Source organism: Salvelinus sp. IW2-2015, linkage group LG20, assembly GCF_002910315.2.
Source record: "Salvelinus sp. IW2-2015 linkage group LG20, ASM291031v2, whole genome shotgun sequence".
In the NCBI taxonomy this organism is placed as follows: domain Eukaryota; kingdom Metazoa; phylum Chordata; class Actinopteri; order Salmoniformes; family Salmonidae; genus Salvelinus; species Salvelinus sp. IW2-2015.
In genome coordinates, this window is record NC_036860.1 from 43,424,371 (window position 1) to 43,444,064 (window position 19,694).

The 19,694-nt window shown below is 47.3% G+C and overlaps 1 protein-coding gene across 1 annotated transcript in view; it reads left to right on the top strand.

Moving 5' to 3' along the window:
• Positions 1–19,694, top strand: part of LOC111980328 (autism susceptibility gene 2 protein-like) — a 614,157-nt gene that overhangs the window by 584,349 nt on the left and 10,114 nt on the right. Inside the window, 2 exon segments of the mRNA XM_024011054.2 lie at positions 17,377–17,944; positions 18,221–18,222. Of these exon segments, the coding sequence (XP_023866822.2) occupies positions 17,377–17,944; positions 18,221–18,222 (570 nt within the window).

Below are 19,694 nucleotides of genomic sequence, written 5' to 3' on the forward strand. Positions count from 1 at the left end.
CCCCATCCTACTACTCCTCTGTTCCTCGGGTGATGTGGAGGTAAACCCAGGCCCTGCATGTCCCCAGTCACCTCATTTGTTGACTTCTGCGATCGAAAAAGCCTTGGCCTCATGCATGTCAACATCAGAAGCCTCCCCTAATTTGCCTTACTCACCGCTTAGCACACTCTGCCAATCCTGATGTCCTTGCCGTGTCCGAATCCTGGCTTAGGAAGGCCACCAAAAATTCTGAGATTTCCATACCAACTATAACACTTTCCGTCAAGATAGAACTGCCAAAGGGGAGGAGTTGCAATCTACGCAGAGATAGCCTGCAAAGTTCTGTCATACTTTCCAGGTCTATGCCCAAACAGTTCGAACTTCTAATTTTAAAAATTAATCTCTCCAGAAATAAGTCTCTCACTGTTGCCGCCTGCTACCGACCCCCTCAGCTCCCAGCTGTGCCCTGGACACCATCTGTGAATTGATCGCTCCCCATCTAGCTTCAGAGTTTGTTCTGTTAGGTGACCTAAACTGGGATATGCTTAACACCCCGGCAGTCCTACAATCCAAGCTTGATGCCCTCAATCTCACACAAATCATCAAGGAACCCACCAGGTACAACCCTAAATCCGTAAACATGGGCACCCTAATAGACATTATCCTGACCAACCTGCCCTCCAAATACACCTCTGCTGTCTTCAATCAAGATCTAGCGATCACTGCCTCATTGCCTGTATCCGCCACGGGTCCGCGGTCAAACGACCACCCTCATCACTGTCAAACACTCCCTAAACACTTCTGCGAGCAGGCCTTTCTAATCGACCTGGCCCGGGTACCCTGGAAGGATATTGACCTCATCCCGTCAGTTGAGGATGCCTGGTCATTCTTTAAATGTTACTTCCTCACCATATTAGACAAGCATGCTCCGTTCAAAAAATGCAGAACCAAGAACAGATATAGCCCTTGGTTCACTCCAGACCTGACTGCCCTCGACCAGCACAAAAACATCCTGTGGCGAACTGCAATAGCATCGAAGAGCCCCGCGATATGCAACTGTTCAGGGAAGTCAGGAACCAATACACGCAGTCAGTCAGGAAAGCAAAGGCCAGCTTTTTCAAGCAGAAATTCGCATCCTGTAGCTCTAACTCCAAAAAGTTCTGGGATACTGTAAAGTCCATGGAGAACAAGAGCACCTCCTCCCAGCTGCCCACTGCACTGAGGCTAGGTAACACGGTCACCACCGATAAATCCGTGATAATCGAAGACTTCAACAAGCATTCTCAATGGCTGGCCATGCCTTCCTCCTGGCGACTCCAACCTTGGCCAACAGCCCCGCCCCCCCGCTGCTACTCGCCCAAGCCTCCCCAGCTTCTCCTTTACCCAAATCCAGATAGCAGATGTTCTGAAAGAGCTGGAAAACCTGGACCCATACAAATCAGCTGGGCTTGACAATCTGGACCCCCTATTTCTGAAACGTCCGCCGCCATTGTCGCACCCCCTATTACCAGCCTGTTCAACCTCTCCTTCGTATCATCTGAGATCCCCAAGGATTGGAAAGCTGCCGCGGTCATCCCCCTCTTCAAAGGGGGAGACACCCTGGACCCAAACTGTTACAGACCTATATCCATCCTGCCCTGCCTATCTAAGGTCTTCGAAAGCCAAGTCAACAAACAGATCACTGACCATCCGAATCCACGTCACTTCTCCGCTGTGCAATCCGGTTTCCGAGCCGGCTCAGGGTGCACCTCAGCCACGCTCAAGGTACTAAACGACATCATAACCGCCATCGATAAAAGACATTTCTGTGCAGCCGTCTTCATCGACCTGGCCAAGGCTTTCGACTCTGTCAATCACCATATTCTTATCGGCAGACTCAGTAGCCTCGGTTTTTCTAATGACTGCCTTGCCTGGTTCACCAACTACTTTGCAGACAGAGTTCAGAGTGTTCAAATCGGAGGCATGTTGTCCGGTCTCTGAGTCTCTATGGGGGTCCACAGGGTCAATTCTCGGCCGACCTTTCTCCTGTATCATCAATGATGTTGCTCTTGCTGCGGCGATTCCCTGATCCACCTCTACGCAGACGACACCATTCTATATACTTCCGGCCCCTCCTGGACACTGTGCTATCTAACCTCCAAACGAGCTTCAATGCCATACAACACTCCTTCCGTGGCCTCCAACTGCTCTTAAACGCTAGTAAAACCAAATGCATGTTTTCAACCGTTCGCTGCCTGCACCCGCACGCCCGACTAGCATCACCACCCTGGACGGTTCCGACCTAGAATATGTGGACATCTATAAGTACCTAGGTGTCTGGCTAGACTGCAAACTCTCCTTCCAGACTCATATCAAACATCTCCAATCAAAATCAAATCAAGAATCGGCTTTCTATTCCGCAACAAAGCCTCCTTCACTCACGCCGCCAAACTTACCCTAGTAAAACTGACTATCCTACCGATCCTCGACTTCGGCGATGTCATCTACAAAATAGCTTCCAACACTTTACTCAGCAAACTGGATGCAGTTTATCACAGTGCCATCGTTTTGTTACTAAAGCACCTTATACGACCCACCACTGCGACCTGTATGCCCTAGTCGGCTGGCCCTCGCTACATGTTCGTCGTCAGACCCACTGGCTCCAGGTCATCTACAAGGCTATGCTAGGTAAAGTGCCGCCTTATCTCAGTTCACTGGTCACGATGGCTACACCCACCCGCAACACGCGCTCCAGCAGGTGTATCTCACTGATCATCCCTAAAGCTAAAACCTCATTTGGACGCCTTTCCTTCCAGTTCTCTGCTGCCTGCGACTGGAACGAATTGCAAAAATCTCTGAAGTTGGAGACTTTTATCTCCCTCAACAACTTTAAAAATCTGCTATCCGAGCAGCTAACGATCGCTGCAGCTGTACATAGTCCATTTGTAAACTACCCACCCAATTACCTACCTCACCCCATACTGCTTTTATTTATTTACTTTTCTGCTCTTTGCACACCAGTATCTCTTCTTGCACATGTTCATCTGATGATTTATCACTCCAGTGTTAATCTGCTAAATTGTAATTATTCGATTTATTGCCTACCTCATGCCTTTTGCACACATTGTATATAGATTCTTTTTTTTTCTACCATGTTATTGACTTGTTTATTGTTTACTCCATGTGTAACTCTGTGTTGTCTGTTCACACTGCTATGCTTTATCTTGGCCAGGTCGCAGTTGCAAATGAGAACTTGTTCTCAACTAGCCTACCCGGTTAAAAAAAGGTGAAATAAAAAAAATATTAAAAAAATAAAAATAAATGTTAACATATGTTCCCCAAGCCAATAAAGCCCTTAAATTGAATTGAATTGAGAGAGAGCGAGAGTGAGAGTATGAGAGAGGAGAGAGGGGGGGGGGGATTGTTACTCGACACCACAGGCGAGCCAAGTTTAAACGCCCCTCTGTGCTGCCTGCTGGAGAGAGAGAGAAAGACAGAGGGAGCCGTCTGCCCTGCTAGAGTAGCCCTGCTCTAAGGACACACGGCAGTCACCCCCCTGGCTGTGTCTGTGTGGTATGACCTGCTGGGCTGGGTGGGTCACCCCCATGGTTGTGTGTGTGGTATGAGCTGCTCTGCTGGGTCTAAGCTGACAGGCTGCTGGGAACCCATTTGGGCTGTGGAGCTGGAGGAGCCTTGGTCTGTCTGCAGAGAATAGGAGAATAGAGACACATAGAGGACATATGGCAGGACAAAGCACACGACTGAGGTGGCAGTTGGACCTGTAGACCGGTAGGGTTTCCTTCTTTGTGTGTGTGTGTGTGTTTGTGTGTGTGTGTGGTGTGTGTGTGTGTGTGTGTGTGTGTGTGTGTGTGGTGTGTTGTTGTGTGGTGTGTGTGTGTGTGTGTGTGTGTGTGTGTGTGTGTGTGGGTGTGTGTGGTGTGTGTGGTGTGGTGTGTGTGTGTGTGTGTGTGGTGTGTGTTTCAGAGATATGTGTGTGAACAAGAGAGAGAGGCAGATAAGTTGTTACTGTGATACTAATAGCTAATAGCTGTATCTATTTAGTGTCGACAGACGAAAGTACATGTTGCAAGTTAAAACTCAGAAGCCTTTTTCATGTGTATGTCTTTGAATGTACACACCCAGCTGACAGTACATGACAGGTGTGTTGGGACAGTACATGACAGGCTTGTTTGTGGACAGTACATGACAGGCTGTGTTGTGAACAGTACATGACAGGTGTGTTGTGGACAGTACATGACAGGCTGTGTTGTGGACAGTACATGACAGGCTGTGTTGTGAACAGTACATGACAGGTTGTTTGTGGACAGTACATGACAGGCTGTGTTGTGAACAGTACATGACAGGCTGTGTTGTGAACAGTACATGACAGGCTGTGTTGTGGACAGTACATGACAGGTTGTGTGTTGAACAGTACATGACAGGTTGTGTTGTGAACAGTACATGACAGGCTGTGTTGTGGACAGTACATGACAGGCTGTGTTTTGAACAGTACAGACAGGTTGTGTTGTGGACAGTACATGACAGGCTGTGTTGTGAACAGTACATGACAAGCTGTGTTGTGAACAGTACATGACAGGTTCTGTTGTGGACAGTACATGACAGGCTGTGTTGTGGACAGTACATGACAGGCTGTGTTGTGGACAGTACATGACAGGCTGTGTTGTGAACAGTACATGACAGGCTGTGTTGTGGACAGTACATGACAGCTGTGTTGTGAACAGTACATGACAGGTTGTGTTGTGGACAGTACATGACAGGCTGTGTTGTGAACAGTACATGACAGGCTGTGTTGTGAACAGTACATGACAGGCTGTTGTTGTGGACAGTACATGACAGGTTGTGTTGTGAACAGTACATGACAGGTTGTGTTGTGAACAGTAGATGACAGGCTGTGTTGTGGACAGTACATGACAGGCTGTGTTGTGAACAGTACATGACAGGTTGTGTTGTGGACAGTACATGACAGGCTGTGAACAGTACATGACAGGCTGTGTTGTGAACAGTACATGACAGGTTGTGTTGTGGACAGTACATGACAGGCTGTGTTGTGAACAGTACATGACAGGCTGTGTTGTGGACAGTACATGACAGGCTGTGTGTGGACAGTACATGACAGGGTGTGTTGTGAACAGTACATGACAGGCTGTGTTGTGGACAGTACATGACAGGCTGTGTTGTGGACAGTACATGACAGGCTGTGTTGTGGACAGTACATGACAGGTGTGTTGTTTGAACATACATGACAGGTTGTGTTGTGAACAGTACATGACAGGTTGTGTTGGGACAGTACATGACAGGCTGTGTTGTGAACAGTACATGACAGGTTGTGTTGTGGACAGTACATGACAGGCTGTGTTGTGGACAGTACATGACAGGCTGTGTTGTGGACAGTACATGACAGGCTGTGTTGTGGACAGTACATGACAGGCTTGTGTTGTGGGACAGTACATGACAGGCTGTGTTGTGGACAGTACATGACAGGCTGTGTTGTGAACAGTACATGACAGGCTGTGTTGGACAGTACATTACAGATTTTGTTGTGGACAGTACATGACAGGTTGTGTTGTGGACAGTACATGACAGGTTGTGTTGTGGACAGTACATGACAGGCTGTGTTGTGAACAGTACATGACGGGTTGTGTTGTGGACAGTACATGACAGGCTGTGTTGTGATTGGGATCTCACCTAACTGCTCATGTTGAGGCAGTGAAAATGCAGCTGTGGTAAAAGTCAACTGGCAGCTTCTGGAATTACACTAATGGCGAGAAGGATAAGACAGGACATCCCTATAACCGGAGTTGAACCCTCAGACTGCTTTCTGGTAATGGAGGTGTATTGTCCTGTCTCAGTCTGGGTGTCTGTCTCTGGGGCCCAGGCTGTGAATGGGCTGAGGAGTGACAGAAGCGTCATGGGTGGCTAGAGAGGTAAAGCCCACCGCTGACTGACAGGACTGGACTGTTCTGTGGTGGTGAGGGCCTCTCTCTCAGCAACTCCTCTCTCCCAGGAGAGATACAAGGTTTACAGAGAGAGAGAAAAAGAAGGATAGGGCCACCTACCATCTCTCACTCCTCACTTGCAAAGATATCAGGGCCTGGAAGGAGACATCTCAGCTGCCTTGTTTTCAGGTCCAACACTCTCTTTGGCTCCACAGCTGCTCTGTGTTGCGGTGTAGTTTTACTCCACTGTGACAGCCAGTAAGTAGCACTGTAATCCACTTAGTGTGATGGTGGCAGTGATTATGGTATTATTTCACAGCAGGTTGGAGATCTATAGATCTGTCAGCCAGGCCATGCTGTGTGTGAGAACATAGAAATAGAATTACTAGACCGAGACATTCCCATTCAAGTCAATGTTTTGACATCCTATTTCTATGTGTGAGAACAACCAATCCTCTCTGGTTCTGAGCCCTTAGGGATGCCCCCCGCCCTGTGCCCCCTGGTGAAAGGAGAGCAGTCCCAGTATGCTATGTGGGCACCACCACCTGTGCCAGTGTGCCCATCATCAGGGCCCTGTGGCAGGCTAGCAGCCCCCTCCAGTTACCCTCCCAGCCCCAGAGCCTGACCTCACCCCCCATGGGATATATAAAGATTTGTTCTCTAAAGGATGAACACTGTCCTCACCACCGGGCCTGGAAATCAGATACCCACTACTGCCACCGAGGCCAGCGTCTTCCTACTTCATCCCCACACCCCTCCATCCTCACACCTAGGGGGGTGGGGGGGGGGGCAGCGTACTCAGACCTGCGGTGTTAAAATTGCCAACAGTGGAGCCAGCACATATCCCACATGCTGCTGGAGTGAGAAGTGGACAGGCAGGCAGCCACCAGACAGAGCCGTTATGAGTTGGAGTAATCAGAATTGAACTGTGGGTGGCTGACTCTCAGAAGGCTGGTAATGGTAATGGCTGCATTACGATGATGAGGACTGAGACTGATCGTTTGTGTCAAGAGATTATATGTGTGAATAGAAACTGTTAGGCAAGGTGGGTGAGTGAGCATACCCTGCTCTGGATCTCTCTGTCGGATTTGTCTGTCGGTGCTCTCCCTTTACCTCCCTTCCTCCCTCTCTCTCTGGCAGTGTGAGTGTCTGTCCTCTGAGCCCCTCAGGCCACTAGGCCTTTTGCATGGCCATGCATCTGTCCCAAGAGCTTAGAACAACAGTCAGTGGGTTAATAGGCCCAATTACACTAGATTGCTGATGCCTTTTCACTCCCAGGGAATGACAGCTATATCATCAGTCAGAATCAGAGGAGATGAGAGGAGAGCCTCACTCTCTCACCCAGGGAGTTAACTTCTTCAACACACACACACACACACACACACACACACACACACACACACACACACACCTGTCTCTTATACACATCTAGATGTGTATAAGAGACAGCACACACACACACACACACACACACACACACACACACACACACACACACACACACACACACACACACACACACACACACACACATTCAAGCACAGCACAGGCATGGTGTTTCCACTGTCACCCCCTCTAATGCTCTTAAAGTCTTTAAAGCTGAGGGGGTGATACTTTCAACCAACTGCTTTCTGATAAGGTTACTGACATAGACTCTTCAGTAAGTTGATATTAACAAGTACAAACACACACACACACGCACAGTGCTAATACTACACACACACACACACACACACACACGTTATCACTAATACACACATCAAGGAATATCCTCTTACATGACATCCATGTCCATTACATTCATTTGTTAATTTATGACATTGATGGATTACATGAGTTACAGTTTCAGCTTTTATGTCTTTTCCACATCTTGCCCTTTGCCTGATCATCATTGCTGGTCCTTAATGTTGGGGTGTGCCTTACTACTGAGGAATGCATGGATCTGTTTGGTATTCACACTGCAACACAACACGTGTCACGCTCTTCCCAAGACGCATATCCAGAATAGCTGTCCTGTGCTCTCTCTTACCCACGGCTTTATCTCCGTTTAGCTTCCATTCTGCCGCGGTTAACAGCTCTGGGCACCCAGCGGGGTGTAACCCACACCCCTCTGGCCCTGCATTTAGAGCCCTGCTGATGGAGGGGCCAGCCAGGGGACTCTCCATAACTGTCAGGCCCAACAGCGGGCCCCCGTCCTGGGCATGTAGGACATGCATGCCTGGGTGAAGTGTGCACATAGCTTTGGGTGCTCCAGGACACTCTAGAGACGAGGATAAGGAATCAGAGGCACGGTGTTACCACAGTCATCCCCTCTAATGCCGTTAAAGTCTTTAAAGCCGAGGGGATGATACTGTCTGCGGGATTCTCTGGCTGCCTGCTTTGGCACAGACCACGAGATGAGGCCAACCAACTGCCTTCTGATAAGGTTACTGACATAGACTTCAGTAAGTTGATATTACAAGTACAAGTTACTAGTTCTTTGGCTTACAGTGGTTGGCCTTGTAAACATTTGAGTGATCTGTCTGACTTTAAAGCAGCAGTGAAAGTGTAGTGAGGCTGGGAATTGCCAGGGACCTCCCGTTACGATATTATCACGATACTTAGATGCCGATACGATATGTATTGCGATTCGATACTGCAATTTTATTGCGATTTGATGTTCCAAACATATTGCTCACTATATGTCTGCTGCAGAGGAATGAGAGATCATGAGAAAATGATTTTTGATCAGTCATGAAAATAAAACCCCTGAAAACATGTTGGCTCACTATCTAATACGTTTCGGCGCAGGACCAGCCGACTAGCGCTAGCTAACGCTACCTAGCAAAAAAATAAGTAATAGTATACACTATATACAGTATACTGAACAAAAATATAAACACAATATGTAATGTGTTGGTCCCATTTTTTATGAGCTGAAATAAAAGATTTGATGGAGCGTGCAATTGACATGTTGACTGCACGAATGTCCACCAGAGTTGTTGCCAGAGAATTTCATGTTTATTTCTCTACCATTAGCTGCCTCCAACGTTGTTTTAGAGAATTTGGCAGTACGTACAACTGGCCTCACAACCACAGACCACGTGTAACCACGCCAGCCCAGGACCTCCACATCCAGCTTCTTTACCTGCGGGATCGTCTGAGACCAGCCACCTGGAGAGCTGATGAAACTGAGGAGTATTTCTGTCTGTAATAAAGCCCTTTTGTGGGGAAAAATTCATTCTGATTGGCTGGGCCAGGCTTCCCAATGAGTGCCCTCCCAGGCCCACCCATGGCTGCGCCCCTGCCCAGTCATGTGTAATCCATAGATTAGGGACTATTGAATTTGATTTCCTGTAACTCAGTTAAATCATTGAAATTGTTGCATGTTGCGTTGATATTTTTGTTCAGTATATATATATTATTTTATTGATACCTGGAGTCAAAGTATCCATGTAATATTGCGATATGTAACTGTATAGATTTTTCCCCCATCACAAAAGTGTAGTACAGTACTGCGTCCTACAGATGCTGATCCTCGAAACAGGAAGTGTTCTCTCAGCTTGGATAGGCTGTTGTGGCGCCAGGGTTCCTTATAGTCTACCATAGTGGAGTACTTTAGGGGCACCAGAGAGCTCAGTGGGGGAGTTGGACTCAGCAGCCGTCTGCTAATATGAGCTCCTGGAGAAAGAGAGGGTCCTGAGAGAGATGGAGAGAGCGCAAAGAAGTACAGTATCCTGAGAGATGTAGCTCGAGACTGCGTGTGTGTGTGTCGGCTCAGAGGGGTTCTTAGCTGGGACTGGGGGCCAGTGTGGGAATGTGTGTGGCTCTGTGTGAGGCTTGGGAGTGTATGAGGCTGTCTGGTTGTTTGTTGCTCCTGCTCCATATGAGAGGGAGGTGTTAACGATGTCTGCCGTTCGCCTTGAATACAGTCTTCATTAAGAACAAATAAACACATCTACTCTTACTAACTGATTCAGGGTGCCCCGGGGGAACACCAGTCCACAAAGCTGGAAACGAGGGCACTAAATTTAGATCACTTGGTGCTAAATTAGAACCCAATTTTGCTGTCTAACCAAATACGAAGCTGAAAGTGCAACTAGTTTCTTGTTTCTTTCCTTATGATCCCTGGAGACTAATGTGAAACCAGTGATATGGCAGCAAACTGAAACTCATATCAACATGATATTGTATTGCGGCCCCGTTTCCACCGTGAAGTATGCTAGAAATACCTGTGTCGTTATACCACATTTTCATTGTATGCCATCATAATTTGTGGGGATGAAATTTGGAGACCCAAGCTACAGGCTTCTGTAGCGCCGAACCTACCAAGTTGATTTATGTGCTTTATAATGTTTTAATTATATGCCCAGGCTTTTCTCAGCTTTATTTGACCATTTGTATCATGTAAAATATTAGCCCCTGTCAGGAGTCACACTCAGTAATAACAACATACATTTATAACTATATCTTTAGTGTTAGTTTCCTTCAACTTGTAGCCTACATTTTGCATCATTCCATTACGCTTATTTCTTTCTTTGTCACGTCCGTGTAGTTGTTCCTGAGGGTCACTAGCATTAGTGGATCATATTAGGTTAACGTTGTGCAATAACTTGGGACTTGTAGCTTATTTGAATCRTTATGGAACCTAGACGACACATAGCAGGTTAAACCTGGAGCCTGGCGCACGGTTCACGATTGGATCGTTGTYATTACAATTCCATGATTCATGAGGATTAGGTTAGGTTTATAGGATTCGCCTATTGTTCAAACCTTATTGTACACTTTTTTTCACCTTCCAATATTTAATGGATTTAACTTGATATGCAACTTTTAGGATGAATAAAACATATTTAGTGCGTAAAGGCTCTCTAAACCAGATTTTTATGAGTCATACATACTTTCCTAACCCTAAAATGTGTCTAAATAATCTACAAGATCAGAGTATTTTTTAACCAGTTGATGCTGAAACGGAGACAAATATGCATATATTTAGATGGCTTCCTTTCATTGATCCCTAATGTTCTGAACCAGTTCTCTCTGTGTATTCTAGTGAGTCTGTCGACAAAAATGGAATTAACTGGATAGATTAAGATAAATGTAATAAACTCTATTGAATGAAAACTCTGTTGGCCAGAAAATGGGAGATTTGTATTCAGCCAGCGCAAGCGAACCGCACCTACAAAGCCCGTTACGCGACTGCATAAGGTAAGTCTGAATACCAACCTGTAGCGGTATGTGGGTAAAACCACTGGGGAAGCCAGATCCTGCCTTTCTAGGGAGTTTATCCTAGCCACCGTGCTTCTACGTCTCCATTGGGGTTTTATGGAGTTTTAGACTGGGTTTCTGTTTAACACTTTGAAATCTGCTGATATAAAAAAGGATTTATAAATACATTTGATTGAAATGTATACATCTGGCCCTTCTTTGGACACTGTGTTAACTAACCTCCAAACGAGCTTCAATGCCATACAACACTCCTTCCGTGGCCTCCAACTGCTCATAAACGCTAGTAAAACCAAATGCATGCTTTTCAACCGTTTTCACCCGCCCGCCTGACTAGCATCACTACTCTGGACGGTTCTGACTTAGAATATGTGGACAACTACAAATACCTAGGTGTCTGGCTAGACTGTAAACTCTCCTTCCAGACTCATATTAAACATCTCCAATCCAAAATGAAATCTAGAATCGGCTTCCTATTTCGCAACAAAGCCTCCTTCACTCACGCCGCCAAACTTACCTTCGTAAAACTGACTATCCTACCGATCCTCGACTTCGGTGATGTCATTTACAAAATAGCTTCCAATACTCTACTCAGCAAACTGGATGCAGTCTATCACAGTGCCATCCGTTTTGTCACCAAAGCCCCTTATACCACCCACCACTGTGACCTGTATGCTCTAGTCGGCTGGCCCTCACTACATATTCGTCGCCAGACCCACTGGCTCCAGGTCATCTATAAGTCTATGCTAGATAAAGCTCCGCCTTATCTCAGCGCACTGGTCACGATAACAACACCCACCCGTAGCACGCACTCCAGCAGGTATATCTCACTGGTCATCCCCAAAGCCAACACCTACTTTGGCCGCCTATCCTTCCAGTTCTCTGCTGCCAATAACTGGAACGATTTGCAAAAATCGCGGAAGCTGGAGACTTATATTTCCCTCACTAACTTTAAGCATCAGCTATCTGAGCAGCTAACAGATCGCTGCAGCTGTACATAGCCCATCTGTAAATAGCCCACCCAATCTACCTACCTCATCCACATATTGTTTTTATTTACTTTTCTGTTCTTTTGCACACCAGTATTTCTACTTGCACATCATCATCTGCTCATCTATCCCTCCAATGTTAATTTGCTAAATTGTAATTACTCTGCTACTATGGCCTATTTATTGCCTTACCTCCTCACGTCATTTGCACACGCTGTATATAGAGTTTCTTGTTTTTTCTATTGTGTTATTGACTTGTATATTCCATGTCTAACTCTGTGTTGTTGCCAGGTCGCAGTTGTAAATGAGAACCTGTTCTCAACTAGCCTATCTGGTTAAATAAAGGTGAAATAAAATAAAACAATTAAACATGTGATTGAGCTAGCTACTGTAGCTAGCCACCGGAGGACAATGACCAAACGAGATGCAACAATTCAAGTTTTCTGTCAATGACGTTTGGCTTCTGATGTGATGTGATTGGTATGAAGCCAAATCTAAACTGGCTTTTTTTTGGGTGCGCCAGGACCATTCACAACTGAGCTCACTCRGTTTAGTTTAACGCTGATTGGCTATATACTCATTGGCTTCCCTTGCATTCAACGCTGTGGGTGGCAGCAATGTCATACTCTTTTTGACCAGACAGCATCAGATAGATGAGCTACACATACTGAGACGGGTGCTGTTTCATCCGTTCGGATTCTTTCTCCGGTGAGATACAGTCAGCCTATTGCGAATTTTAGGACATTTCTGAAATACAGAGATGAAAAATACATAATTAATAAAATATGATTTTTCTTGGTAATTTTTKGGGGGAAGCCTGTTTTCCTTTGGCAACCATGAATACATGTCACTGATACCAACTTCTGAGAAGTGCGTAGGAAAGCCATTTCATAAGTCTTATAGAATAGTGTTTCTGAAGTAGAATAAATGATTCAGAGTGCAACTGAAAACACAGAGTAGTTTGAGTTCTCCCCAGACCCCTCGGCATGGGGTCTCTGATTATAATTCATGTTTACACAGAAGACAAATGCGAAATGTAATTTTCTCTTCGAGGAGGGCCGGGCTGTAGTCGGTGGTATTCAGCTCTGTATGTACTTTAATTGATTTGAAACAGCTTTCCTGGATTTTATTTGTCTGTTTTTGGAGGGAGGAAGCAGGGATAGGCGGAGCGGGGGAGTGGTTGGAAATGGAAGGTGTCGGGGGGAAAAAGAGCGGCAGTCTCTCGAAACAACACAACCATTGTTTAAGTGCATAATTGTTGGACAGGCTGGAAGGCGAGAAATGGAGAGAGAAAACGCCCACGACCTTGTCTAGACCGCATTAATCTGTTTCTTATGATTGTGACTGATCTCTGAAGTGCATTGCAGTCCTTGCGGAAAGTTGCGTTGGTTGGCTGCAATGCAGAGTGATGTGTTAACCCTGAAGCAATGTTACTGACTGACTGAGTGAGTGGGGCAGAATCTGCTAATGATGCCAAGAGAAAGAAAAAGGAAAGACATAGAGAGAGAAAGGGAGAGAGAGAGGAGATAGATATAGGGAATCGAAAGAGAGACAGAGAGGGAGGGAGGGGGGAGAGAAATGGAGAAAGAGAGAAGAGGGGGGGGGGTGAGTCCAGGCCTTTGAAGGTCTCTGTCAGCGGTTCTCCCAAGGTGGGCTGTTTTTACCGTCCTCCTGAAACCGCAGAGTCATGGCCACGGTCTTTTAGGTTCCCCTTCCCCCAACAGACAGAGGGAAGAAGGAGCAGGTGTGTTGCAACATGGTGCAGCATGCACCACAGGTTACCTGCTGTTGCATCGCCTTCTGCACTCTCTCTCCCCCTTTTTCTCTTTGTCTCCCTCTCTCTCTGCCACTCTCTCTCTCCCACTCTCTCCCTCTCTCTCCCTCTCCCCCTTTCTCTCTCTCTCTCTCTCTCTTTCTCTCTCCCTCTCCCAGACAAAGCAGGGTTAACCAGAGTTGGCTCAGTTTTTCCCCCACATTTCCTGGCAGCGTGTTTCCTTTCAGTAGCACCTGTTTCCTTCCACCTCTCAACAGGTGCACAGATGTCAGCACAGCACAGCACTCTCGAGTTACTCTAACCAACCGAGCTCTTGGCTTGATGGATGGTTAAATGAACGGTTAAATGAAAATGATCACCTTCCTTCTAGCTTGCTATCTCTGGTCTTTGAACCCTAAGTGTTGTAGAGTTATGTTTGTTCAATGAGAATGTTTTGTGTCCTCTGTGAACCACGAGGGTCATACTCAGTAGGCCTCAGCATCACTGGAGCACACCGGCTGCTGCTGCTAACGACTGTTGGATGCTGGGAGTTCGACACTGAGCAGCCTGGACAGTTTGGTGTCCTCTGAGGCTCCTGTCTCTTGCATCATGGAGTTTGGATAAGGATATATAGCCTCTTAGCTTCACTTCAGCTCTCATCATTGTATTCCATCACTGTGTGTCTCAGACCACAATCTATCCCTGGGCTAGCCTGACGACCGATCTGTTTGTACTGTCTTGTCAACTCTTATGAGCATTGTCGCACATTAGGAGTTGGAGTTGGTAAGACCGTACAAACAGATCTGGGACTAGGCTATCCCCGGGCCAACAGAGAGACAGACGTAGTGAAGATGTCCATCCGGACATTTGGAGCCGATAGCTCATAGCTAGGCTGTTTGCTGCAATGGTTTTGTGGATTGAAGTGATGTAACCCCTGACTCCATTGGATCCTGTGGGTGAAGGGATGACGTGTGGGTTAAGAATGTGTGATGGGGCTATTTAGGGGAGGAATGGGACAGAGAGACAGGGAGAAGGGGACAGGGACTGAGTGTTGGGATGCCCCAGAGGTCTGTACCCCCAGTGATCTGTACCCCTATAAATCTGTCAGGACAGTCTCCAGCTACACGACAGAGAGGGAGGGTGTGGTTGTCGCAATCAGATCTAAAATAAATTCTGAAATGCTAGTCCCCTCACTCACCCTTTTTCCTAGTATTRCGTTCTCTATGTTGTTTATTGAACATCCATACCCCCCTCGTCTAATGTAGTCCCAGTGGCAGCAGTGGGAGGGTAGTTCATGTTCTGTAAGTGGTTAGAGGGGGTTACAGGGGGCTCACCCCTGGATAATGAGCGGTGCTCTTAAACCCCTCGCCTCTGTCCCCAGACACCCGTCTTAATGAATGGCTTTTCTGCTTTTCTCTGCTCGCCCACCACCCGGCTGACCCCGCTCTAGGCCCCTCAGTTCCCCTGAGCCTTAAATCYAGCCCTTGGCATCACCACCACCTCAAACCGTAAGAATAAATAACCTCCAACAGRCCTCATTCATTTCTTCCCCATTCTAATGTGATATAAACCAGCACATTCATGGGCCCACTGCCCCACTACTACTTAAAAACACAAGATAATGACATGTTGGGATAGGAAAACAGCAGGGCTGGTTCTTGTATTTGTTTCCAGGGATCAAGGAGACTGACAAATGACCTCTCATGGGAGGAGGTGTACACATCTCCTCTGCTCCTCTCCTCCTCCTGGCCCGGGAGTCTTCATTACGAGGAGAAGAGACACCTTCTTTTCAACGTTTCCTATTAGCACATTCTCAAAACAAGCCCAGGGACCTCAGGGGGAAAGAAAGGGGGGATGGAGAATTAGGAAGCTCGCCCTCCATCTGTCCATCTCTTACGCCAGGCATGTTTTCTATCTAGAAGGAGCCTCTGTAGAAGGTGATGGCGTGGGAGAGCGGGGCAGATTGGCGTGGACTATGGCATGGATCTGGTCTGAATACAGACGGACACTGACTGGTGTTAGTGTGTGTTAGAGCCAGCCTGAGTGGTGCTAGTCAGTACCATATTAGACTACAGAAAACAGACATTGTGCACATTTTATTGTGGCCTGGTTGGCGTTTTAGAATCAAACATTTTTCTGCTGGATTGACCTTCCCGTTGTATTTAATAGGTATTATAAAGCCCAGGGATCATCAACTAGATTCACCCGCTGGACATTTTGTTTCTTGAGCGGATGGTCAGGGGGCCGGAACATAATTACAAATCATTTCTAGACTGGAACGCCAAACAGATAATATATTTGACTAAAGCATAATATTTTCAAACCTTGCTTACATTTGTATACGATCTCATACTCTATTATGCGTGGGAATACTTCTGAACAGATTTCCAAAATTAAAATCACTTGAAGCGGATTTCCTGGTGTTTTTACAGTCTATTATGTAAAAACAAAACATAAAAATGAACTTGTCTATGTTGTTGCTCAGAACACTTATTAAAATAAAATCTGCCAATTGGTGAACCCTGATATAGGCTATGTTGAAATGTCGTAATGATCTGACAAAGTGTGCTAGTTCAGAAGGATACACTTTATCTGCAAAGCGTGTGTGTCTTTTGTGTTCTCCCGCTGACAGATGTCTTGTCTCATCTCTCCGGGGAGCAGCGGTGGTCAATAGCTGTTACAGCAGATAATAGATATTGATCCCTTGGTCTATTGGCTGCTGGCCAGGCATTATCTGGCCTGACCCCTAATGATGGTGTCACATGCGCCTTGGTGCTTAAATCCCTGTTTAACATTCTACTGGTAATGGATGGCTTTGTATGGAGCCCGAGAGAGAGAGAGGCAGGCAGAGAGACAGGTGACCAGGCGTGGTCTGCTCTCTGTCTGTAAGCTGGCTCTCTGTCATATTACTGCGAGGCCGGTCCCTGGGGCCCTTGGGTCTTCCTCTATGAGGCCAGGGGCCCCTGGGACCAGCCTAGCAACAATACTACAGAGGGAGCCATCTCAGAGGCCTTAGTCTGCTATAATGGAGCTCCAGAGGGCTGCCTGCCTGCCTCACTGCCAYGGCCCTGGGGTACTGGCCCAGTCATCAGCTCTGCAGAGATTTAGCCAGTGTGTGCGTGCATGCGTGCCCCCAGAAGCCCAGAGAGAAACGTTAATTACTGGTTGTGTATGCACTGTCATCCTCCATTAGTCTTCCTGCTCCAGCTCATACACCATGCAGGGAGCTGACTGCTGATGTACAGCACAGTGTCTGTCTGAGTAGGACCTACCTGCCATGTAGCAGCACTGTAGAGGGGCTCTGTTGAGGTCTTGCATCCTGTATATCGTACTATTAATGGACTTTATCAATGGACTGTTCTGTAGAAATTAGCAGAGTTTGTCTAGTGTTTGGAAGCTCTTGTGGAGTTCTTATTTGTTGGAGTGAGCAGTCTGTGTGAGTCAATATGAACCGTGTCTGTGACTGAAGTACTGATCAGTCTCTCTTTTTGTGTTTCCCTCTCTCTGTCCACAGTTCCAGATTTCAGCATCAATGCAGTCTCCACCAATGACAGCCAGGAGCGTGGCGGCCTGGGCCTTCCCAAGGTGTCAGGCCTAGAGCGCAGCCAGGAGAAGAGCCTGGAAAGCTGCAGGGAAGCCCTCGTGCCTCCCCCCGCGCCCAGTGCTCCCAAGCAGCCCCTACCCCCGCAACCCCGTGCGGCTGCCCGCCCCCTGCCTCTGTCCCTACCCACCTCCCAGGCCCAGCCATCTCCCCCCAGCTCCCGTCTGGCCCAGGTATCTGTTCACCAGCCCCCACGCTCAGAGGCTTCCCTCAGGCCTCAGATCCCCGAAGTCCTGCCTCTCGCTCAGGGTCAAGAGCCCTCGCAGCCCCCCCAACCCCGGCCCCAGCACCAGCCTGAGCCCCTGCCCCACCCACGACCTCCGCCCACTGCCAGCCTGCACCCACACCCCCCGTCTCCCGCCCTACCGGCCCACCACCCCAGCCAGAGCCAGGTCGGGCTTCATCGCCCTCCCTCACGCTGTGGGCCACACTCTCGCCCCCTGTCTGCCTACAGCAATAGCCTTAGCTTCAACGGCCTCAGGTGAGTTCCAAGTCTATTTACCTGAAAGTATTCAAACTCTTATCTTATTTCAGCGTGTAAATGATTGGCAAGATCAAACCTTGAGTTAGTAATACGCTGAAACCCTCCAGCCAAATAACACCGCTGACTCTCACCAGGGTAGTTAAACCACCGCCTCTCCAGCTGAGAGATAAGTGCTTGGATTTATTTACCACCCACATTGTCATCCGCTGATAGTAGCCTTCAGCTCTCTACCTACCAGTCACATCTCTTTACCCATCTCTATGGATCAGCTAGCTGTTCCACCACCCATAGTCAAGCAGCATACTGTGCTTTAGTTCAGCGCTCCAGGATAGCCGCCCCACTCTCCGTCTCAGGGAGGAGCTGGCTCTGTGTCTGGAACCCTCTGCCAGTGTGCCAACGGGTCTGGCAGCCTCTGTGAATAATCACATGGTGGTTACGGAGACAGGCGGCAGCTGCTAATAAGCTTTTGGGCTTAGCTTGTTAAGATACTGCTACATGATCCAAGGAGAAACCCACACACACCAAACAGACCTCTGCTTTCTCTCGTCTCCTCTTTCTCTCTCTTCCTCTCTCTCTCTCTCTCTCTCTCTCTCTTCTCTTCTCTTTCTCTTCTCGCCTCTCTCATCGCTCTCCTCTCTTTCTCCTGCTCTCTCTCTCTCTCTCTCTCTCTCCTCTCTCTCTCTCTCTCTCTCATTTCTTCTCTTCTCTCTCTCGTCTCTCTCTCTCTCTCTCCTCTCTCCTTCTCCTCTCTCTCTCTCTCTCTCTCCTTTTTTATGCATGTACCTCTGGAGCTGATTAAAGGGATAATTTGGGTTTTTATCTGCTTCCCCAGAGTCAGATGAACTAATAGAGACCATTTTTATGTCTCTGTGTCCAGTATGAAGGAAGTTAGTGGTAGTTTGATAATGATAATTAGTGTTAGCGCAATGACTGGAAGTCTATGTGTATCTACTAGCATGCGAGCAGTTATCCTAGACTTCCAGTCTTCATTGCACTAAAGCTAGCAGGATTGGCTCATGAAACGACCGCTAACTTCCTTCATACTGAACACAGAGACATAAAAATGGTCTCTATTAGTTCATCTGGCTCTGGGGAAGCAGATAAAGGACCTCATGCCCAGAATCCCGAAGTATCCCTTCAACTAGAGAAGCGTTCAAACACAGATGCTGTTCTATAATGTTTGCCAGTGGTGGTTATTTTAGCAATAAGGCCCGAGGGGGTGTGGTATATGGCCAATATACCACGGCTAAGGGCTGATCTTAAGCACGCCGCAACCCGGAGGWTTGAAAACAGCCTATAGCCGTGGTATATTGGCCATATACCACAAACCCCAGAGGTGCCTTATTGCTATTATAAACTGGTTACCAATATAATTAGAGCAGTGAAAATAAATGTTTTGTCATATCCGTGGTATACGGTCTCATATACCACAGCTGTCAGGCAATCAGCATTCAGGGTTCAAACCACCCAGTTTATAATTGCACTTATAAACTGGGTGGTTTGAGCCCTGAATGCTGATTGGCTGACAGCCGTAGGTATATCAGACCATGTACCACAGGTATGACAAAACATTTAATGGGATGTGAAACCTTTCTGTCTGTTAGAGCTTCATATCTACTATAAACAAGGGGAAGAGTTGACATGTGGAAGTGGTATCATTTTTTCTCTCTCTCTCTCCCCTTCTCTGACCTTCTCTCTCTCTCCCCTTCTCTGACCTTCTCTCTCTCTCCCCTTATCTGACCTTCTC